Genomic DNA, 25546 nt, shown 5'->3' on the forward strand with positions numbered 1-25546 from the left:
TTACTCTGTTGACGACTACTCTCTGTGTTCTGTTAGTGAGGAAATTATAGATCCATCGACCGACTTTTCCTGTTATTCCTTTAGCACGCATTTTGTGCGCTATTACGCCATGGTCACACTTGTCGAAGGCTTTTGCAAAGTCTGTATATATTACATCTGCATTCTTTTTGTCTTCTAGTGCATTTAGGACCTTGTCGTAGTGGTCCAATAGTTGAGACAGACAGGAGCGACCTGTTCTAAACCCATGTTGCCCTGGGTTGTGTAACTGATGGGTTTCTAGATGCGTGGTGATCTTGCTTCTTAGGACCCTTTCAAAGATTTTTATGATATGGGATGTTAGTGCTATTGGTCTGTAGTTCTTTGCTGTTGCTTTACTGCCCCCTTTGTGGAGTGGGGCTATGTCTGTTGTTTTTAGTAACTGTGGGACGACCCCCATGTCCATGCTCCCTCTCCATAGGATGGAAAAGGCTCGTGATAGGGGCTTCTTGCAGTTCTTGATGAACACAGAGTTCCATGAGTCTGGCCCTGGGGCAGAGTGCATGGGCATGTCATTTATCGCCTGTTCGAAGTCATTTGGCGTCAGGATAACATCGGATAGGCTTGTGTTAATCAAATTTTGTGGCTCTCTCATAAAAAATTCATTTTGATCTTCGACTCTCAGTCTGGTTAGCGGCTTGCTAAAAACTGAGTCATATTGGGACTTGAGTAGCTCACTCATTTCCTTGTTGTCATCTGTGTAGGACCCATCTTGTTTAAGTAGGGGCCCAATACTGGACGTTGTTCTCGATTTTGATTTGGCATAGGAGAAGAAATACTTTGGGTTTCTTTCGATTTCATTTATGGCTTTTAGTTCTTCCCGCGATTCCTGACTCCTAAAGGATTCTTTTAGCTTAAGTTCGATGCTTGCTATTTCTCTGACCAGTGTCTCCCTACGCATTTCAGATATATTGACCTCTTTTAGCCGCTCTGTTATTCTTTTCCGTCGCCTGTAAAGGGAGCGCCTGTCTCTTTCTGTTTTACATCTACTCCTCCTTTTTCTTAGAGGAATAAGCCTTGTGCATACATCGAGTGCTACCGAGTTAATCTGTTCTAGGCATAAGTTGGGGTCTGTGTTGCTTAGTATATCTTCCCAGCTTATATCGGTTAGGACTTGGTTTACTTGGTCCCACTTTATGTTTTTGTTATTGAAGTTGAATTTGGTGAATGCTCCCTCGTGACTAATCTCATTATGTCGGTCTGGGGCTCCGCGCATACATGACTGAACCTCAATTATGTTGTGATCTGAGTATATTGTTTTTGATATGGTGATATTTCTTATCAGATCATCATTGTTAGTGAAGATGAGGTCTAGTGTATTCTCCAGTCTAGTAGGCTCTATTATTTGCTGGTTTAAATTGAATTTTGTGCAGAGATTTAAAAGCTCGCGTGAGTGTGAGTTTTCATCAGAGCTGCCTCCTGGTGTTATTACTGCAACAATATTATTTGCTATATTCCTCCATTTTAGGTGCCTTAAGTTGAAATCCCCCAGGAGCAAGATGTTGGGTGCAGGAGCTGGAAGGTTTTCCAGACAGTGGTCAATTTTTAACAGCTGTTCCTGGAATTGCTGGGATGTTGCATCCGGAGGCTTGTAGACTATCACAATGACTAGGTTTTGGTTCTCGACCTTTACTGCTAAAACTTCCACTACATCATTTGAGGCATTTAGCAGTTCTGTGCAAACAAGTGACTCTGCAATGTACAGGCCAACCCCCCCCTTTTGCCTGTTCACTCTGTCACATCTGTATAGGTTGTAACCTGGGATCCATATTTCGTTGTCCAAGTGATCCTTTATGTGGGTCTCAGTGAAAGCCGCGAACATTGCCTTTGCCTCTGCAAGCAGTCCACGGATGAAAGGTATTTTGTTGTTTGTTGCTGGCTTTAGACCCTGTATATTTGCAAAGAAGAATGTTATCGGACTGGTGGTATTGTTGGTACTGGGGGGGGATTTTTTTTCCGGCATTAGTATCTGTATCTGTTGGTTTGGAGTGGAGGCCATCGACTGTGGTTCCACTCCAGGAATGACTGGATTTGGTGTACGATTTCTGCCATTTCCTGCCAGTTTTTTTTCCTTCCTGGCACTAAAAAACCTCTCCCTCTTGAGTGGCTGTGGCTACCCAGGTTTTCCCATGGCCTGGATGTTTTGTATCTTTTTGTCCCCTTTAGATGGTATGCCTGGCAATTTAAGTTATAGCACAGTCTTTCCTGTACTGAAGAGGTACACAGTTCAGGGTGAAAAAGCTTACAGGAAGGGAGTTTGCATTTTCCTGTTGTCATATGGGCATGGCATTTCCTAGGGTGGTCATAGTTGCACGTCCCATCTGTTTTTCCAGATTTCCCATGCCAGCAGATACCGAGTGCATAGTATGTGCACAGGCTTGGTTTCCGTTTGCCTTGGGTTTCTGTGACTGTATTCCCTGTTGGTGCATGTTTCCCTGTCTTACTTCTATCCTCCCTAGCACCAACAATGGAGCTCCCACCATTTGTTTTTGGTAATATATCCTCACTATTGCTAGAGGAGTCCTCTTGTTTGCTATTTCCTGCGGTATTTCTAGTTTGCAATATTGGTTTTATCTTATCTTTGACTACACTTGTTTCCCTACTATGGCTCCTGTCCCCTATGAGGTCATTCATATGTATTCCTTCCTGCGTATAATTCCCGACTACCTGGACAAAATCTCCAGCTTCACCATTACTGTCTCCCAGGACAGCATCTCCAGCTTCCCCATTACTGTCTCCCAGGACAGCATCTCCAGCTTCACCATTACTGTCTCCCAGGACAGCACCTCCAGCTTCACCATTACTGTCTCCCAGGACAGCACCTCCAGCTTCCCCTTTACTGTCTCCCAGGACAGCACTATCAGCCCCCCATTTACTGACTACCAGGACATCATCTCCAGCCTTACAGTTTCTGACTACATGGCCAGTATCAAGGGCAGTACCATTCAGCCCGGACTTTTTATGTTCCCATCTGTTGTAGAAAGCTTCCAGGTTTTCTATGAAAGCAGCTTTGATGTTGACCTCTTTTAATACCCTTGTGATTTTAGTCCACAGATTTATCTCATTTGGGCATACCCAAAAACACTCCCCTGTTTTAATACTGCTTGTAGCTAGTTCTTGGATATCTGCACAAGGGGCGTGACACCAATTTCCACAGAAATGACAATTTATGCATGTGGAAGCCCGTTTGTTTGACTGACCACAGACTACACACAGCTTCATAATGATTTGAATGGTTGATATACTGCAATTCTACTAGCAACCTCTTGAATATTCTATTAATAACCTGCTAGGTGGTGCACAACGAAACCGTTTGAAACCAGTCCAGGGTTCGGACCAGTCAAGGGTTCGGACCAGTCAAGGGTTCGGACCAGTCTATCTGATCTGATCAGTGGTTCACTTATTTAAACCATACTGGTCGGTGATTTGAGCTAACACATGAAGGATCTACTGGAAATTATCTACCCGAGTAATATGTGATTTGATTGATACAAAAGTATAACTTGCGTGTTGAAGAGCCGGTGACTGCTGGCACTCCTACAATGACGAACGGTCGAGCCTCCACCTTTGTTTATCAATCGCTGTATCTAGCTTCTCTATTTTTTTTTTTCCGTCTCCACCACAATAAATGCTATATTATCACTATAGTTGACTGGTGCAAATTTTGGAGGAAGGGCGCTTTTTCTGTAGTAATAATTGCTTCTCGTTGTGTATATTGCGACCGCTGGTAACTACAGGTTATATGAAATTCACAGTAACGTCTGGTATTTCAAGAAAAAAGAAACTAATGAAAGTCACTCCACTCCACTAAGTACCATTATAATACTGGTTAGTTGCTACTACAACACTGTATTCTGCTATTCACTGGTATCACTAGATTATATGCGAGTACACTAGCAGGCCAGGAAGATTATTAAAAACAGCTGACCTGTGGTAAGTTTTTGGCGACTTCTGGCACCTGCCTCTATAGGCTTATCACTTCATTTACAAATTCACCTGTTTTCAAATAACACTTTAGCCTTTATCATCAATATACTAGGGAGCCACTGTAGTATACACTATACACTATGTATACTCAATGCTTTCAGGGAGACTTTCTTTCCTCTGACACAAAGTTCAATATTATTATTTTTCCACACGGGACAGGCCTATGATTCCCCTCTGGCAGTAAACTCTGCTAGGTAGTGCACACAATTCTCCTTTTTTTACTCAGTATATAATGTTTTCCGCCCAAGATTGGTTCCAGGCGCTAGAGGGATGTATCGTATAGGATTGATGACACAAATTAAAGTTCTAGCACGTAAGAGCGACCGTGAAAACACCAGAAAACCGGGAGCACAACGAGGCACGCTGACACGCTGACACTAAGACCGAGAAATGGGAAGAATTTTTCGTGCTCTAGAGGTTAAAATTGTGTTGACACCTCTCAAATAGGAGGCGAAATTGGTGGAGATGCATTCCTGCATAACTTGAGATATCAGACGACTGGACAAGACAGCTCCAGGAACCTCAGATAAGCTCTCTAGATTTGTGTATAATTCTGGCCAGTGTTTTCATAAATTTAGTTAGTGAGGCTTTTCTGAGTATGATACAACTTAATATCCAGTCAAATTGGTGAGTGATATTAAGATATATTTTCCTTCTGTTATGTAATTGTGTATATATATATAACCATTTATTATTTTTAATATACAGTCCACAAATTTATATATTTACCAGTATTCCTGGTGTATGGATATTTCATTTAATTAATAGGTCCAGAGCAACTTGTGGATATGACAGTGGTAGGTATCGAAGGTGGACATTTTTGCGACCTAGGTGTCCCAAATTCCTACTTGTCTAACTGATAAATAATAATTATCTATGTTCATTTATTGTTATGTACATATTAATACATACAGATAAATGCAATTTTCTACAATGTCGATCTTAATATTACGAATTGCGAGAAAGATTTAGGAGTCCTGGTTAGCAGTAATCTGAAACCAAGACAACAGTGCATAAGTGTTCGCAATAAAGCTAACAGAATCCTTGGCCTCATATCAAGAAGCATAAATAATAGGAGTCCTCAGGTTCTTCAACTCTATATATCCTTGGTTAGACCTCATTTAGATTATGCTGCACAGTTTTGGTCACCGTATTATAGAATGGATATAAATGCTCTGGAAAACATACAAAGGAGGATGACAAAGTTGATCCCATGTATCAGAAATCTTCCCTATGAGGATAGACTGAGGTCCCTGAATCTGCACTCTCTAGAAGGCGTAGAATTAGGGGGGATATGATTGATGTGTATAAATGGAAGACAGGAATAAATAAAGGGGATGTAAATAACGTGCTGAAAATATCTAGCCTAGACAGGACTCGTAGGATTGGTTTTAAGTTGGAAAAATTCAGATTCAGGAAGGATATAGGAAAGCACTGGTTTGGTAATAGAGTTATGGATGAGTGGAACAAACTCCCAAGTACAGTTATTGAGGCTAAAACGTTGTGTAGTTTTAAAAATAGGTTAGATAAATACATGAGTGGGTGTGGGTGGGTGTGAGTTGGACCTGACTAGCTTGTGCTACTAGGTCAGTTGTCGTGTTCCTTAAGTGAATGTGACCTGCCCTCACTAGGTTGGGGCATTGGTTTAAGCCGGTAGGAGACTTGGACCTGCCGCGCATGGGCCAGTAAGCCTGCTGCAGTGTTCCTTCTTTTTATGTTCTTAAATCTCTGTGGCGACCGTGATTAATACCGTGATTACAGAGTGTGACCCATGATGGCGCCTGGGAGGGAGGGTGCTGGCGCCTGCTCTCTCCTCCCTTCATATCTTTACCTCATCTGTGATATATATATATATATATATATATATATATATATATATATATATATATATATATATATATATATATATATATATATATACACGTTTGTTTATGTTTACACGCTACATGTGTTATGGAGGATATTTGTATAATGTTATTAATGTTGTATAAGGGAAAGGGAATTGAAAAAACCACGAGAACGAAACGGAAAGTGCAGTGAATAATGAGCACGTAATGATAGGGAGGTAGAGGGGGGGTAGGAGGAGGAAGTCGAATGTACCTACCTGGAGTCTATCTGAAGGAGGAATAAGAGATAGGTAGGAGGAACAAGAAGGTAGGGGAAGAGGGACGTAGGATGATGACGAATGAAGGAGGAATAAGAGGTAGGCGAATGAAAACTAATGTAGAAGAGGTAGAGGTATAATGAGAGGGGAGGGGGGTGAGTGTGGAAACAGAAAGAGGGTGAAGAAGTTACCCTGGGCAGGCGGTGACGTCACCATGGCTGCCGTCGACGTTTATGAGTCACCTGTCTCTAGAGGCCAGGGTACACTCACAACTTTCTCTTGCTCTCTTTCTTTACCTTTTTTCTTACGTGCCCCTCTTTTTTTTTCTTTGTGCTAGAGATGCCAGCTAGCACAGTAATAACTTTCTCTCTCTCTCTCTCTCTCTCTCTCTCTCTCTCTCTCTCTCTCTCTCTCTCTCTCTCTCTCTCTCTCTCTCTCTCTCTCTCTCTCTCTCTCTCTCCAAGGATGAGAGTTCCTTTCATGTATTTCACAAAGAGCTTTCTTATTTTACTTATTTACTTTTGTAATTGTATAAGACTTAGGTTTTCACTCTATCGGTTTATTTCTGTATTACTTGACTCTCCGTTAAGCCGTATCTTCATTAAAGCACAGTGAATGAGTATCCAAAACTATTATACTACGAAGGTTATTATATGTCTAGGAAAATGAATGGGAGGCTGAATAAGTTTTGATCCAAGGATGGGGAGAGTAGCGCCCTTAGCTCACACACTGAGGTTCGATCCCCGGCACGGGTGAAAACGTTGGTCATGTTTCCTTACACCCGCTGCCCCTGTTCACATAGCAGTAAATAGGTACCCGAGTGTTAGGAGACTGTTGTGAGTGGCATCCTGGGGGTGGTGGTAGTGTACCTTAGACGGGGTAACTACGTAAGTTTATTTTTTATTTGCTATGATTACCCCAAAAAATCAAAGTGAGTTATTTTCATTGGGATCCTTGTAATATTCAACCATTGCCTCGGTATTAGAGAGGCAGAATAACAATCCTATCCTGTACATTTAACTGTATAAAAAATACCGGCTACGCTAAGTTTCCACCCTTAATGGGTAGGGCAGGTACGTGAAGGCTTCACCCTTAATGGGTAGGGAAGGTACGTGAAGGTTCCACGCTTAATGGGCAGGGCAGGTACGTGAAGGCTTCACCCTTAATGGGTAGGGCAGGTACGTGAAGGCTTCACCCTTAATGGGTAGGGCAGGTAAGTAAAGGCTTCACTCTTAATGGGTAGGGCAGGTAAGTGAAGGCTTCACCCTTAATGGGTAGGGCAGGTAAGTGAAGGCTTCACCCTTAATGGGTAGGGCAGGTAAGTGAAGGCTTCACCCTTAATGGGTAGGGCAGCTACGTGAAGTCCCCACCCTTAATGGGTAGGGCAGGTACGTGAAGGCTTCACCCTTAATGGGTAGGGCAGGTACGTGAAGGCTTCACCCTTAATGGGTAGGGCAGGAAGGTATGTTGTGAATTTTGGGTGGTGTTCCAAGCGGTTACGTCATCGTATTGAACAAACGTTGATTATTGTTTTTCGTCATCTCTAATTTCTGGCTGCACGAGGCTGAGTTTTCATATTTGTTTTGTGTATTTCAGTTTTACACAATGTTTTTACGATATGTTATTAATGGTTTTTAGTTACCTTCTGGCTGATAATTATACAAATGACGGTTATTTCTCTTGAGAATCAGGTTTATCACGTTAATTATAATCATGTGTAAGAGTACATGTTCTTATATTTTACAGAGTATACTTTGTTGCTCGTATTTGTGTTTAGACAAGTAGAAGGAAGGAATACGTAATGTAATTATAAGAAAAGCAGCACAGCATTATCTGGTCCAGCAACTGTTGGCATTTAAGTCTCTGACACGTTACCAATTTGTTATTTTTATTCTTAACGTTTGAAGTTCACTCTTGCTTACCATTTAAATTGCTCAGTAATACTTTTGCTAGGGGCGTAGATGTAATGCTGAGGAACAATAGTAGGTGTTAGACTGCTGATGACTACATAATACAACATAAGATTAATAGTGAGTGCAGTAAAATTAAGCTAGAAATGGGTGGGGTGGCGGCAGCTTAGGGAGAAGAGGCTTGAGGGTGGGACCCCCACGACCACAGTCGTGTACACCGCGACGTTCTGTGCACATGTGGCATTCTGACGCTGTCTGTCATAGTGAACCGCTAAACTCGACTACTCGAACTCTTCAGCTTTTTACGTGTATTCGTATTACTCTGCCAGTATAGCCCCAGGCTCTATCATAAGTATTTTGTAATTCCCTCAGAGTTAATACGAACTGTTTACAATAATCATAGTAACAATTTTTATTTTTGGTGGATTGTACTTGAGACTCGATTTACTACTTTGAAAATAAAACGTCAGCAATGGCTAACATGAACGGGCGAGCACCAGTGACGGAGGGCACCTCCGGTACCTTACGCATCGCCACCAACGGCAACACCAACGGACCCAAGGTAGATCCCAAGGACCCTCAGGTGCGCAAGCTGGTGTACAACATGTACCGTGTCATGCTGGACCAGAAGCACCAACGGGCCAATGATATCATCGACAGCGCTCCCCAAGAACTGGTCTCTACTGACGAGGGCGTGGGATCTCGCGTCCAGAGCATGATGTGAGTCTAGGATTGTTTTTAGGGTGTTTTGCATGGGGAAGATAGGGCATCATCAATATGCGAGTGTTTGGGGAATGTATGCAGGGTGGTACACGTGCAGACACTGGGATAGGGCACACATCTCGCCTATAGGTATCTGTTTGCAGGTGCTCTTGCCATTTCTCTAGTATAGTTTGTGACATGCAGTTGTATACAGGGTATGCAGTACAGTATACCTGCAAACGAGGGTTGGGAATGGTAGTATACCTGCAGACGAGGGGTAGGTAGTTTTGTGGATTGGTATATCCTAAGGTAACTGAAAAAATTAGAACTACTACTATGTAACAGTCTTGTGCTTTATGCCACTCTTCAGCCCGTCCTCTTGATCCAGTAACTTTCACTGTTGTAAGACAGTGTGTAACTGATGAAGAAAGACATCTTAAACAGTGAAAATCTGAGTTGGTCTCGATGCTCAGGGCTACACTTTTTTGTGCGTTACTTTTTATCGCCGTTATCTTATATTTAGGTATGTTTTCCCCGTTGTGGTACATTATACTTGGTTTTTATGGATAGAGGACAACGTAACCTAATCAAAGAAATCTGAAGCAAACCTCGTATAAGAAATCTACATAGATACTTATGAACTGTTGCAGAAATTAGGTTAGGTTAGGTAAGGTTCGTCAGGAAACAGGACAAATGTTTCCTGACGCGGGTCTTAGTCAGATGATGACCCGCCTTTGGAGCTTTTGGTCATCTGACCGAGGCCTTCCGCTGGCTTACCGGTCCACCCCTTTAAAAATTATGGTCATTTATTACCAGTCTGTCTATATACCTTAATAATAATGCAGAAATTCAAAACCTCATTTTGTATTAATATTACGCTATATTTATGGGAAAGCGCTAAACCCGTAAAGGTCATTCAGTGCCTTGGGAATGGGAGACAGTCAGTTTCGATCCAAGGAAAGGGAGGACAATTTTAGAAATCCAACGATGAGCTTGTAGAAACATTTTTAAATTTAAGGCAAATAAATTTTAAATACTTTTCTGTTCTCTTGCGACAATTTTGTTTTGCTCGCCTTTTTTGGAGGGTACCCTGATGCAAGTGAAAGGTCCCATGCCGCAAGGAATTGGAGCACTCCTCTCCTTCTGATGAAACATGATTGCATCCCATTTTCAGGCATTAGTTACCCTAACAAGTTTATTGCTTTTACGTGAATATAATACACTCACAGGGACTGAAAACGATACGTACTAGACTTCAGGCTCACGTAGGAGAGAGGATGAGTCGGATTCATCTGCTTTATTGTATACGGTTGGATTATCGACTCTAACACTGTGCATGACCCGTAAGGCTCATAATGCCGTGTTTGTCACATTGCTTAAATAGGGATGGCCTTTTTTAAACTGATACTTGGTAATATAGTGCTAGACTACCGACAGTGTGTAAATAAGACAGAATACGGTTATGGTATTTTATTCAGACTTTTCGTCCATTAGGGACTTTTATCACTTTACATAGACAAGAAGATGGGTTGTAGAGAAGTTCTGAGGACTATCAATTCATACAGAATAAGACATAGGTATTTATATGGATTGTAGAGGGGTCCTGAAGTGAAAGAATGAGAATGTAGTCACATGCGAGAAGCCAGCCCAGTAAAAGAAGTTAGGTGATTGGTTATTCGCTGTGGCTATAACTGCGGCTTCAAGACAGTCTGCTGCGACGGCCACTATTTGATACGTCTTAATACTGGGAGGTGTATAGAGTGCATGCATTTTTAGTGTCGTCGCTTCGCCATGCGTAAGTATATACTGACTGGTACCTAGGTCTCAAGGTTTCACTGAAAATGACCATCGTATTCACATCATGACGATAGAACCAAGAACGGGATCATTAGATTCTTCTTACATCAAAAACACAAAGAAACTCTAATGCCGCATCCCTCCAAGAAGAATGTAATTATATCAGGTTTTCACTGAACATCAAGTTAGTTTTATTATCTTTATTATGCACCCCATACCTATCCTGCGGGTGGTAGTCAGAAAGATTACAGAGGTACATAATGGGTCTAGGGACTGGGCCCCAAAGCTTTGATAGCTGAAAAAGTTACACAGGCAATGAACCGTTCACGCGTCCATACCTGATCATAATTGCAAAGAGTTATTAATGTAAATATTAGCTTTATTTACAGTAAGAGAAGTCAGGGTAATTTTCCCAGAATGGTTTCTAATATACCACTTTGGATAAAATACTTTGATACGTCTTGAGCATTTCTGAGTGAGTTGTCTCAGAATTTTTTAATTTTGTCGCATTCCAATACATACCCAAAATATTTCATCATTGACTGCAAGACGAAAGTCGAGAAGACACGATGTAACTAGTTCCCACACTACACCCAGAAGACACATTGTACTACCTGTCAAATCAGGAAGCCAATGAACACAGTTGTCGGCGTCTATACCATACCTTGTGGAAGTTGTACCAAGGTTTATGTCGGTGAAACCTCCAAAGACGTAGATACCAGACAGTATATTAACGTATGCCGCAGCGACGACACTAAATGCATACACACAAACACCGAGAACGAGCTCATGAACTTCCCAGGAATAAGACATTATCAAAGATAGACCGTCACAACAGACTGCCTTTAATCCGAAGTTATAGCCATAACAAATAACCTCAATCAAAATTCAGGATTATTCTTAATCTCTCAAGTTTTAGCAAGGCTTATTTTTCCAGTAGCTGACACTGCTATCACCTAACCTCAATCGGCTGGCTGCTTGCATGTTGAGTACAATAGCTCATTCTTTCACCTCAGGACCTTTCTACAATCTATATAAATGCCCATGTCTTGTTCTCTGTGTGAATTTATATTCTCTGTTAGCTAATGCCGGTTATGACATTTAATATGCCATAACCTGAAATTAGTCTTGTTTATATACTGTTGGTAGTCTATCATTGATACCCTGACATTTGGTGATGCAAGTTACTGGTGGACTGGCATCCCGAGCATATGTTGTGACATAGATTTAGAACCGGAGGCTGCATTTCTTTTCAGAGGACACAAAGCTGGTTGCAGGAGGAAACAATGGTATGAACCTCGGTAAATGATACCGACAAGTGGTCTTAACGAGCACGTGCTTCGCGTCTTTTAAGGAAGCAGGCAAGAGGCAACCTGTCCTACAATTTGGGCAGCCACAGATTACCCTTGTACATTACTGCATGCCTGAAATTTCATGGCAGTTTTAATATTTGCTGTCCCATGTTAAATTTGGTTAGGTTAACGTGTATTTCTGTATCAATACCTGACAGTAACAAAAAAAAAAATGATGCGCGGTGTGGAAAATACTGTATATATTTTCCAGAAATACAGTAGTTATATGTAAATAGATGGCCATACTGTATTTAATAAAATTTATCGAAAATGGGAAGCTGCGCCTGCACAGAAGAGTCGCCATTTTTGTTTTTGAATTAAGTAACAGACATTAGTAATGGGAAGAATTTTTCGTGCTCTAGAGGTTAAATTTGGGCTGACACCTCTCAAATAGGAGCCTAAATTGTTGGATGTGCATTCCTGCATAACTTGAGTATCAGGCGATAGGACAGGACAACTCCAGGAACCTCAGATAAGCTGTCTAATTTATGTTTAAATTCTGGCCAGTAAATTTTTCATAAATGTAGGCAAAAGTGGGGGTCCTGTACATGACACATTAATCTCCAGTCAAATTGGCGAGTGTTATGATTAAGATATATTCTCCTTCTGTTATATAAATGTGTGTATATATATATAATCATTTATTATTTTTAACATACAGTCCACAAATTTATATATTTACCAGAATTCCTGGTGATGTATCTTATTTATAATTAATAGGTCCAGAGCAACTTGTGGATATGAGTGTTAGGTATCGAAGGGGGACATTTTTTGCGACCTAGGTGTCCCAAATTCCTATTGTCTAACTGATAAATAATAATTATGGCAATATAAACACAAATGCAGTATAATGTGATCCTTTATTGACTACGTTTCGCCCACACAGTGGGCTTTTTCAAGTCACAGTCATTAAATGTCATTAAATGTCATTGTAGTTCTGTTTGTGACTTGAAAAAGCCCACTGTGTGGGCGAAACGTAGTCAATAAAGGATCACATTATACTGCATTTGTGTTTATATTGCCATTGTGTCGGTATTTTATACCATTTATTTCCAAATAATAATTATCTTTGTTCATTTACTGTTATGTACATAATGATACATTCAGATAAATGTAATTTTCCACACGCGGGGTGTACCTCGAAATTTCGTTCTTGCCTTTTCACACTCGTTGTGAAGAATGTGACGGTTGCAACGGCAGATATCGCATGCATGTCATACTTTTTAACATGCCATTTTTTCATTTTGAATTTCTTAGATGATTACAGCATCTCGTATTTTAGGTGAAACGTTGTCATCTGGGACTAAGATTTTAATAAGTTTATGGAAGGGATTAAAGTGGGCGAGGCGAGGCGAGTGGACAAGTCGTCTTGTACTTGCTGTCCCTTGCACTACCTTGAAGTTAATCTTTTGTGGGCTGGACTCTATGGAAGATGACCGAAGGACACCAAAAGAATTAAGGCACATCGCTTGGGTTATCCCGGGTTAAGACCCTCTGGTGGTCAATAATAATCCAAAGACAGCCTTATAAAAGCTGCCATACATCAAGGAGCAACACTGAGCAGGTGAAGGCATGTCACATCCAGCCGGGTTATCCCTTGTGCAAGACTGCTGCCGTCAGTTGTGGCGGAGGTGGGGAGGCATTAAGCAGGGAGGGGAGGATGGTGGGAATCTGGTTTGTCAGGATATTACCTTTTGCATTAAGTCTTACGGCGAAGCTGCTTTTCTGTTTTTACTTGTGTATTAACGGTTTATAGTGCTCTACCAAACATTTTCTTTCTTCTGGTATGATTTCTTTTATATAACTAGGACATGGTTTGGTATATGCTCTACATGTTCGTGTGTTTGCCAGCTCTTGTCTGTGCCGGGATATAGGCAAATTCCTGGCTGTTTTATTATCCTGGAGAAACGGTGGGACGTAATAAATAGCTTAATGCTGCACCTAGTACTGATCAGTGCTCTGTACGTAGCTTAATTCTGCACCCAGTTTTGGTTAGCAGTAATTTAAAGTAAAGACAACAGTGTACAAACTTTCGCAATAAAGCTATTAGAATTTCTGGCTTCATATCGAGAAAATATGAATAATAGAAGCCCTGAGGTTATACTTCGACTTCATACATCTTTGGTTTAACCCTATTTAGATTATGCTGCTTAGTCCTGGTCTCCGTATTACAGGATGGGCATAAATACGCTTGGAAGTATTACCTGGAGTTTACCTGGAGAGAGTTTCGGGGGTCAACGCCCCCGCGGCCCGGTCTGTGACCAGGCCTCCTGGTGGATCAGCGCCTGATCAACCAGGCTGTTGCTGCTGGCTGCACGCAAACCAACGTACGAGCCACAGCCCGGCTGATCAGGAACTGCCTTTAGGTGCTTGTCCAGTGCCAGCTTGAAGACTGCCAGGGGTCTGTTTGTAATCCCCCTTATGTGTGCTGGGAGGCAGTTGAACAGTCTCGGTCCCCTGACACTTATTGTATGGTCTCTTAACGTGCTAGTGACACCCCTGCTTTTCATTGGGGGGATGGTGCATCGTCTGCCAAGTCTTTTGCTTTCGTAGTGAGTGATTTTCGTGTGCAAGTTCGGTACTAGTCCCTCTAGGATTTTCCAGGTGTATATAATCATGTATCTCTCCCTCCTGCGTTCCAGGGAATACAGGTTTAGAAACCTCAAGCGCTCCCAGTAATTGAGGTGTTTTATCTCCGTTATGCGCGCCGTGAAAGTTCTCTGTACATTTTCTAGGTCGGCAATTTCACCTGCCTTGAAAGGTGCTGTTAGAGTGCAGCAATATTCCAGCCTAGATAGAACAAGTGACCTGAAGAGTGTCATCATGGGCTTGGCCTCCCTAGTTTTGAAGGTTCTCATTATCCATCCTGTCATTTTTCTAGCAGATGCGATTGATACAATGTTATGGTCCTTGAAGGTGAGATCCTCCGACATAATCACTCCCAGGTCTTTGACGTTGGTGTTTCGCTCTATTTTGTGGCCAGAATTTGTTTTGTACTCTGATGAAGATTTAATTTCCTCATGTTTACCATATCTGAGTAATTGAAATTTCTCATCGTTGAACTTCATATTGTTTTCTGCAGCCCACTGAAAGATTTGGTTGATGTCCGCCTGGAGCCTTGCAGTGTCTGCAATGGAAGACACTGTCATGCAGATTCGGGTGTCATCTGCAAAGGAAGACACGGTGCTGTGGCTGACATCCTTGTCTATGTCGGATATGAGGATGAGGAACAAGATGGGAGCTAGTACTGTGCCTTGTGGAACAGAGCTTTTCACCGTAGCTGCCTCGGACTTTACTCTGTTGACGACTACTCTCTGTGTTCTGTTAGTGAGGAAATTATAGATCCATCGACCAACTTTTCCTGTTATTCCTTTAGCGCGCATTTTGTGCGCTATTACGCCATGGTCACACTTGTCGAAGGCTTTTGCAAAGTCTGTATATATTACATCTGCATTCTTTTTGTCTTCTAGTGCATTTAGGACCTTGTCGTAGTGATCCAGTAGTTGAGACAGACAGGAGCGACCTGTTCTAAACCCATGTTGCCCTGGGTTGTGTAACTGATGGGTTTCTAGATGGGTGGTGATCTTGCTTCTTAGGACCCTTTCAAAGATTTTTATGATATGGGATGTTAGTGCTATTGGTCTGTAGTTCTTTGCTGTTGCTTTACTGCCCCCTTTGTGGAGTGGGGCTATGTCTGTTGTTTTTAGTAACTGAGGGACGACCCCCGTGTCCATGCTCCCTCTCCATAGGATGGAAAAGGCTCGTGATAGGGGCTTCTTGCAGTTCTTGATGAACACAGAGTTCCATGAGTCTGGCCCTGGGGCAGAGTGCATGGGCATGTCATTTATCGCCTGTTCGAAGTCATTTGGCGTCAGGATAACATCGGATAGGCTTGTGTTAATCAAATTTTGTGGCTCTCTCATAAAAAATTCATTTTGATCTTCGACTCTCAGTCTGGTTAGCGGCTTGCTAAAAACTGAGTCATATTGGGACTTGAGTAGCTCACTCATTTCCTTGCTGTCATCTGTGTAGGACCCATCTTGTTTAAGTAGGGGCCCAATACTGGACGTTGTTCTCGATTTTGATTTGGCATAGGAGAAGAAATACTTTGGGTTTCTTTCGATTTCATTTATGGCTTTTAGTTCTTCCCGCGATTCCTGACTCCTAAAGGATTCTTTTAGCTTAAGTTCGATGCTTGCTATTTCTCTGACCAGTGTCTCCCTGCGCATTTCTGATATATTGACCTCTTTTAGCCGCTCTGTTATTCTTTTCCGTCGCCTGTAAAGGGAGCGCCTGTCTCTTTCTATTTTACATCTACTCCTCCTTTTTCTTAGAGGAATAAGCCTTGTGCATACATCGAGTGCCACCGAGTTAATCTGTTCTAGGCATAAGTTTGGGTCTGTGTTGCTTAGTATATCTTCCCAGCTTATATCGGTTAGGACTTGGTTTACTTGGTCCCACTTTATGTTTTTGTTATTGAAGTTGAATTTGGTGAATGCTCCCTCGTGACTAGTCTCATTTTGTCGGTCTGAGGCTCCACGCATACATGTCTGAACCTCAATTATGTTGTGATCTGAGTATATTGTTTTTGATATGGTGACATTTCTTATCAGATCATCATTGTTAGTGAAGATGAGGTCTAGTGTATTCTCCAGTCTAGTAGGCTCTATTATTTGCTGGTTTAAATTGAATTTTGTGCAGAGATTTAAAAGCTCGTGTGAGTGTGAGTTTTCATCAGAGCTGCCTCCTGGTGTTATTACTGCAACAATATTATTTGCTATATTCCTCCATTTTAGGTGCCTTAAGTTGAAATCCCCCAGGAGCAAGATGTTGGGTGCAGGAGCTGGAAGATTTTCCAGACAGTGGTCAATTTTTAACAGCTGTTCCTGGAATTGCTGGGATGTTGCATCCGGAGGCTTGTAGACTACCACAATGACTAGGTTTTGGTTCTCGACCTTTACTGCTAAAACTTCCACTACGTCATTTGAGGCATTAAGCAGTTCTGTGCAAACAAGTGACTCTGCAATGTACAGGCCAACCCCCCCCTTTTGCCTGTTCACTCTGTCACATCTGTATAGGTTGTAACCTGGGATCCATATTTCGTTGTCCAAGTGATCCTTTATGTGGGTCTCAGTGAAAGCCGCGAACATTGCCTTTGCCTCTGCAAGCAGTCCACGGATGAAAGGTATTTTGTTGTTTATTGCTGGCTTTAGACCCTGTATATTTGCAAAGAAGAATGTTATCGGACTGGTGGTATTGTTGGTACTGGGGGGGGATTTTTTTTTCCGGCATTAGTATCTGTATCTGTTGGTTTGGAGTGGAGGCCATCGACTGTGGTTCCACTCCAGGAATGACTGGATTTTGTGTACGATTTCTGCCATTTCCTGCCAGTTTTTTTTCCTTCCTGGCACTAAAAAACCTCTCCCTCTTGAGTGGCTGTGGCTACCCAGGTTTTCCCATGGCCTGGATGTTTTGTATCTTTTTGTCCCCTTTAGATGGTATGCCTGGCAATTTAAGTTATAGCACAGTCTTTCCTGTACTGAAGAGGTACACATTTCAGGGTGAAAAAGCTTACAGGAAGGGAGTTTGCATTTTCCTGTTGTCATATGGGCATGACATTTTCTAGGGTGGTCATAGTTGCATGTCCCATCTGTTTTTCCAGATTTCCCATGCCAGCAGATACCAAGTGCATAGTATGTGCACAGGCTTGGTTTCCGTTTGCCTTGGGTTTCTGTGACTGTATTCCCTGTTGGTGCATGTTTCCCTGTCTTATTCCTATCCTCCCTAGCACCAACAATGGAGCTCCCACCAGTTGTTTTTGGTAATTTATCCTCACTATTGCTATTGGAGTCCTCTTGTTTGCTATTTCCTGCGGTATTTCTGGTTTGCAATATTGGTTTTATCTTATCTTTGACTACACTTGTTTCCCTACTATGGCTCCTGTCCTCTATGAGGTCATTTATATGTATTCCTTCCTGCGTATAATTCCCGACTACCTGGACAAAATCTCCAGCTTCACCATTACTGTCTACCAGGACAGTATCTCCAGCTTCACCATTTCTGTCTCCCAGGACAGCACCTCCAGCTTCCCCATTACTGTCTCCCAGAGAAGGATGAAGTTGAGTCCATGTATTAGAGAAGTTTTCTACGAACATTAACTCGCACTCTGGATAAACGTAGAATAAGGTGGAAATAATGATTTAAGTGTACCAAAAGGAAACCGTAATAAATAAATAAAGGCGACTTTAATAACGTGTTGGCAATATCGACCCAGGACAAGGCAGGACTTCCAGAAATGGATTAAAGTTGGAGAAACTTAATTTTTGAAAAGACATTGGGAAGTACTGGTTTGCCAATATAGTTATAGATGAGTGGAACATACTCTCAGGTAGCGTCATTAAGGCAAGAATTTTAAGTAGCTTGAAAAGCATAAATTAATCAACGAATCTCAGCATGGTTTTACAAAGGGACGTTCCTGCCTTACGAATTTATTAACTTTTTTCACTAAGGTATTTGAGGAGGTAGATCATGGTAACGAATATGATATTGTGTATATGGACTTCAGTAAGGCTTTTGACAGGGTCCCACATCAGAGACTATTGAGGAAAATTAAAGCACATGGAATAGGAGGAGAAATTTTTTCCTGGATAGAGGCATGGTTGACAAATAGGCAGCAGAGAGTTTGCATAAATGGGGAGAAATCAGAGTGGGGAAGCGTCACGAGCGGTGTTCCACAGGGGTCAGTGTTGGGCCCCCTGCTGTTCACAATCTACATAAACGACATAGATGAGGGCATAAAGAGCGACATCGGCAAGTTTGCCGATGACACCAAAATAGGCCGTCGAATTCATTCTGACGAGGACATTCGAGCACTCCAGGAAGATTTGAATAGACTGATGCAGTGGTCGGAGAAGTGGCAGATGCAGTTTAATATAGACAAATGCAAAGTTCTAAATGTTGGACAGGACAATAACCATGCCACATATAAACTAAATAATGTAGATCTTAATATTACGGATTGCGAAAAAGATTTAGGAGTTCTGGTTAGCAGTAATCTGAAACCAAGACAACAGTGCATAAGTGTTCGCAATAAAGCTAATAGAATCCTTGGCTTCATATCAAGAAGCATAAATAATAGGAGTCCTCAGGTTGTTCTTCAACTCTATACATCCTTGGTTAGGCCTCATTTAGATTATGCTGCACAGTTTTGGTCACCGTATTACAGAATGGATATAAATTCTCTGGAAAATGTACAAAGGAGGATGACAAAGATGATCCCATGTATCAGAAACCTTCCCTATGAGGATAGACTAAGGGCCCTGAAACTGCACTCTCTAGAAAGACGTAGAATTAGGGGGGATATGATTGAGGTTTATAAGTGGAAGACAGGAATAAATAAAGGGGATGTAAATAGTGTGCTGATAATATCTAGCCTAGACAGGACTCGCAGCAATGGTTTTAAGTTGGAAAAATTCAGATTCAGGAGGGATATAGGAAAGTACTGGTTTGGTAATAGAGTTGTGGATGAGTGGAACAAACTCCCAAGTACCGTTATAGAGGCCAGAACGTTGTGTAGCTTTAAAAATAGGTTGGATAAATACATGAGTAGATGTGGGTGGGTGTGAGTTAGACCTGATAGCTTGTGCTAACGGGTCGGTTGCCGTGTTCCTCCCTTGAGTCAATGTGACCTGACCTGAACTAGGTTGGGTGCATTGGCTTAAGCCGGTAGGGACTTGGACCTGCCTCGCATGGGCCAGTAGGCCTTCTGCAGTGTTCCTTCGTTCTTATGTTCTTATGTTCTTATGTTCTTCTTCTTAAATATAGGTTGGACAGGTACATGAACGGGTATGGTGGGCGGGAGGTAGACCTGTCTGACATGGGCCACTAGGCCTGCTGCAGTGTTAGTTTATTCTTGTGAGCGATAGTAAAATACATTATCAGAATATTGGTGGATTGATACTCGTTACTAAGGTAATTCAATCTTGAACACCACAAAGAAATGCCATTGATGATCCTAGTATCACACAGCAAGATGAACCGGTGATTTCTTGTATCGTCCACTACCGATTATATATAGACTCCTCATTCCTATTATCGTCCATATGCTTTGTGATTTATGTGATTCAGAAACCAACGGTTTACCTAACTCAGGTTAATGAGGCTTCACTTTACTGAAGCCTTGTTACTGAATCTTCATTCCTGTAGCCTCGTTACTTGAGCCTCGTGACCAAAATCCCCCACATTCTTTAACACTGCCTCCTCAGAATACCAGCATGTGCCTACATGCTACCTGCCATATTGTGCATCGTTTAGGCTTTTTAAATTAATCAGCGAATTAATACCTTCAAAACATGATACAGTATTTTCTAAGAGACATTAGAAAAAAAATAATAAAATTTAATGTCTTGTAATCGGGTAAAAAAAAAGGGGGGGGGGAATATAAACAAAAAATACTGAGAAATGTATGACTACTATATAAATTTATATTCCTTTGAAATTATATATATATATATATATATATATATATATATATATATATATTAATTGTGTGTGAAATTTCATGCAGTTAGGGGCTTTGAGTAAAAGGAATATGCGTGGCTAAAAGTTACTGAGATTTAATAATATTAAAAACAAACAACTAATACTGAATGTAAGTTCACTGGAAGAGTTATTGTTATAACTCTGGTTGGCGTGAAGATAGTGTTCAGGTGGAGATGTGTGCAGAGGACACTATGAATGAGATTGGAGGATATTCCGGGGAGTAACTCCCCCGCGGCCCGGTCCACGATCAGGCCTCCCGGTGGATCAGGGCCTGATCAACCAGTTTGTTACTCGTGCAGGAAAGGTATAAAATACCGACACTATGAAAGTTAAGACACATGTGCAACATCTGGATATCTTTATTGTAGACGTTTCGCCATCCTGTGGATTTATCAATACAGATTCTAGGACATAATTAGAAGACTGTCTTCTAATTATGTCCTAGAATCTGTATTGATAAAGCCAATAGAGGGCGAAACGTCTACAATAAAGATATCCAGATGTTACACACGTGTCTTAACTTTCACAGTTTGTTACTGCTGGCCGCTCGTAGTCCAACATACGAACCACAGCCCGGCTGATCTAGCACCGACTTTAATTATCTGTTCAGCTCCCTCTTGAAGACAGCCAGGGGCCTATTGGCAATTTCCCTTATGCATGATGGGAGGCTATTGAACAGTCTTTGGCCTCTAACTCTTATGGTGTTTTCTCTTAGTGTACCAATGGTGCCCCTACTTTTCATTGGGGGTATTTTGCACCGCCTGCCCAGTCTTTTACTTTCGTAGGGAGTGATTTCTGTGTGAAGATTCGAGACCATTCCTTCTAGGATTTTCCAAGTGTAGATTATGATGTATATCTCTCGCCTGGAAGGGGAGGGGGGGGGAACGGATGGATGGGCATTGCTTGTGTGAGGGTAGAGATGAGGTGATTTAAAGATGTTTTGATTGCGAGATTAAGATGGGTAGTCAAGATTGCGGGGTGAATGTGTGCGGTACACTTGTCATCAACTAATTATTATTATTATTATTTATTATTATAACTTATAAGGAAGTATTAATGGGAATGTGTGATGTAGGGTTCATGCAGAGGATGACCGAGTGGGGTAGTGTGGTGATAGAGTAGTGGCCTCCAGCGCACTAAAAGGATTGACCTAAGCTCTCGCTAGCTTTGTTAAATCAGGCGCCCACTTGGATTCCCTACACCATCAACACATACTGCCTTCATCCTGTTGAAGGGGAGCTTCGTCTAAGGAATTGGAGCTACCTCTCCCTTGGTGCTTCCCTTAAATTTAACACGTATCCAGCTCTTGGTCCCGCTTCTTAATTTACGGCGTGTAGACGTCATTGATCAAGGTCATATCTATTCTGTATAGAATCCGCTTCCACTGTTCATTGTTCAACTCATTCCACTTGTCTGCTATTTCAGTTGATAAAATAGTCTTGTAAATAATACCCTTTAGCGCATTTTGTGTGTAATTAGCAAGTATTCTTCCTCGTTCGCGTTGCTTCATGGGTTGAAATTGTATTTTTTTCGTATCTGTGTATAATTCAGTGTATGTATATTCTGCTTTGAAGCATCGGTTCTTAAAAATTGAGTCATTACAGGTGTTTGGCTGCAGGTGTTGAAGCGGTGCACAAGTGACAGAACAGCTGCACTTGTATCTGGCTCCTGAGGGCCTCTTACCTAGAACTGACTTTTTTGTGTTAATGATAGGTGGGTGTTTTAAGGAATGAAATATAAGTAACATAGTTGCAAGCACAAGAGTGCATTCACACGTCCATGGGTCAGACTTATAAATTCACTTATATGCACACAGGCGTTTGTGACTGTGTGTGCATGTGCTCACATGTCATTATAGTACTAATTATGTATACTGCTCTGCTGCTTCTCTTCCTGGCTTCTTGGTATCACGTCGGCTGGTGAATAAAGACTTGTGTTCAGTTCAGGACATTTAATAAAGGAAACGTTTCGCTAAGAGTGACTTCATCAGTTTAAATACAGAGTAAGCTATAACAGTGTCGTCCACAGGATGCCGGCATCTCCAAACCATTTACAGCCAGGTCTGCTAGGTAGAGGAGTGTTAGTACACAGGCGTCGCTTGTTCTCATGCTTCTTAGGATCTGTTTGTAGCTACACGAGCTCGTAGTATCTCGTCGTCAGTTTTTTCCATGTGTATTCGCTTAGTTGGGGTTGCTTTGTAGATCCCAGCTCCTGTCCCAGGATTTGAAGCTGCTTAGGGCTTATAACTTGTATTGAAATCTGCCACCATAGTCTGCTTCGACCTCTTCCTCGTATCATTCCACTGCTAGACCGCCCTCATACTTACACTTCTGACCCCTTGATGGTGCATTCTTATTTTAAGTTTCCAAACAGGATTTGAACTAATTTACGTCGACCGGCTGAAAGCGTTAAGAGGTGCAAACAAAATTTCAAATAAGATGCTGAAAATATATAACGAAGACGGGACTCGTGGACTCGTAATGAATTCCGGTTGGATAAATTTACATTTAAAAAACATAGAGCGCTGGTTTGGCAAGAGTTGCAAACACGTAAACTGTCATACAGTAGTAACATGCAATGCTGCAAGTTGATGAATAAGACATATATGCAACACTTGGGTGTTCTTATTTTATGTTTCACCAATCATGACTTTTTTTTCAATGTGATAAAAAGAATAAATACTGGGGACCGTGGAAGACATGGAGAGAGTTTTGAGATGATCAGTCACTCAGCCTTGATAAACCTCTTCACTTTTTCCACCACCACCTCAAGTATTTAGTCTCTGTATTGAATTGAAAGGCGGCACTAGTTGGCGAAATATCTCGAGGATACCAGAGTGTTGCGAATGTCTGATTTGTCAAGTGGAAGAGCTTCTATGCAGTGTCAGCAAGGCAAATACTTTAATAACAGGTTAGACAAGCAAGTATCTGAATGAGAATAGTTGAGTATGAGTATAGTATCTGCTCAGCCTGGGTCCGGTGGTTTACTGCAGATAAGGACACAAGTTACAAAACAAGCAGTTATTGGTGACAATAATTATTTGGTAGGAAGAACGCCAGGTATCCCAGAGTTACCATAGTGATATTTGGCAGCTATGCTGAGTGTATCCCCAGTAGTCCCTTACCCGATCTGATAAGATAAGGTCTCCGTCCGGTTTAAAATTCTCGCTGCAGGTGTGCGCACTTTGTAACTTAAAAATAGATAATCAAATACCGCACTAAAGTCTAAATTTAATAGTTATTAGCTGTGGGTGTATATGCTGGAACATGTATATATTTGTTGTCAGGTGTTTGAGCATGTATTTGTTGTCTGATGTTATCGCATGTCTCGTGTAAATGTTGGAATTTGTGTTTGTGGCATGACAGATTAATGCCAGAGGTGTTTGCTTGGCTGTGGTACGGATACTGGTTGTTATGCTAAGGAAATTGGTAGGCTTGTAGCACTGTGTATTTGCTTTAGCGCTGAAATGTCAGGAGCTGCTTGGTGTAACTGTTTTCAGACATTTTTATTAACTATAAAAAAATTAAAAACTCTGCCAGCAAAGAGTCGTTAATGTTGTACCGAGTCTTAAGATGGAGGCAGATCCCTAACTTTAGTAGTAATTAATTCACCGTCTTTAATACATAAGAATGGAGGAGCATTGTAGCAGGCCTATTGGCCAGTATACAAGACTCCATTCTCATGTTTCAGCTTCACATTGTTCCAAACTACGGAGCTGAACACTACTACAGGCTGAGGGACTGACCACCTCAAAAACTATTTCTCCAAGGTTGATGGACTGATTACATCATCTTTACCTTGCCACTGCTCCAGCTGCCTCTAATTTATTCTCCACCGTATTGTAATGAAGAAGCCTACTGTGTCGGTGAAGCATTTAAATAAAGATACCCGAACTGTTGCACACCTGTCTTATTCATCAACATGTCGGTATTGTATACCATTATCAGCATACTACTGGCCCGTGCAAGGTAAGTCTTACATTCATCCATACATACTCGCGGACCAATACTATTGTAATTGTAATACATAGGATAAGCAGGAGAAAACTTAATTATTAGAATAAGCGAGTACAAAACACATACCCACTGATCAAGACGTTTATTAAGGATACGTTTCGCCACAAGTGACTTCTTGAGTTTTGAAGAAGGCACTTGTGGCGAAACGTTACCTTAATAAACGTCTTGTTCAGTACATACATAAGAACATAAGAAACATAAGAAAGAAGGAACACTGCAGCAGGCCTACTTGCCCAAGCGAGGCAGGTCCAAGTCTCCTACCGGCTTAAGCCAATGCCCCAATCTAGTCAGGGCAGGCCACATTCACTTAAGGAAGGAACACGACAAATGACCTAGTAGCACAAGCTAATCAGGTCCATCTCACACCCACTCATGTATTTATCTAACCTATTTTTAAAACTACACAACGTTTTAGCCTCAATAACTGTACTTGGGAGTTTGTTCCACTCATTCACAACTCTATTACCAAACCAGTGCTTTCCTATATCCTTCCTGAATCTGAATTTTTCCAACTTAAAACCATTGCTACGAGTCCTGTCTAGGCTAGATATTTTCGGCATGTTATTTACATCCCCTTTATTTATTCCTGTCTTCCATTTATACACCTCAATCATCTCCCCCCTAATTCTACGTCTTTCTAGAGAGTGCAGATTCAGGGACCTCAGTCTCTCCTCATAGGGAAGATTTCTGATACATGGGATCAACTTTGTCATCCTCCTTTGTATGTTTTCCAGAGCATTTATATCCATTCTATAATACGGTGACCAAAACTGTGCAGCATAATCTAAATGAGGTCTAACCAAGGATATATAGAGTTGAAGAACAACTTGAGGACTCCTATTATTTATGCTTCTTGATATGAAGCCAAGGATTGTTAGCTTTATTGCGAACACTTATGCACTGTTGTCTTGGTTAGCAGTAATCTGAAACCAGGACTCCTAAATCTTTTTCGCAATCTGTAATATTAAGATCGACATTATTTAGTTTATATGTGGTATGGTTATTTTCCTGTCCAACATTTAGAACTTTGCATATGTCTATATTAAACTGCATCTGCCACTTCTCCGACCACTGCATCAGTCTATTCAAATCTTCCTGGAG

The 25546-nt window shown here is 41.5% G+C and overlaps 1 protein-coding gene across 1 annotated transcript in view; it reads left to right on the plus strand.

The window, feature by feature from the left end:
• Positions 1 to 8240: 8240 nt before the first annotated feature.
• The window catches only part of LOC128686820 (protein piccolo), a gene marked incomplete in the record, with an annotated part of 287532 nt that continues 270226 nt past the window's right edge, over positions 8241 to 25546 (plus strand). The window contains 1 exon segment of the mRNA XM_070082342.1: positions 8241 to 8757. Coding sequence (XP_069938443.1) covers positions 8510 to 8757 — 248 coding nt within the window.

The sequence above is a fragment of the Cherax quadricarinatus genome, chromosome 7, assembly GCF_038502225.1.
Source record: "Cherax quadricarinatus isolate ZL_2023a chromosome 7, ASM3850222v1, whole genome shotgun sequence".
NCBI lineage: Eukaryota > Metazoa > Arthropoda > Malacostraca > Decapoda > Parastacidae > Cherax > Cherax quadricarinatus.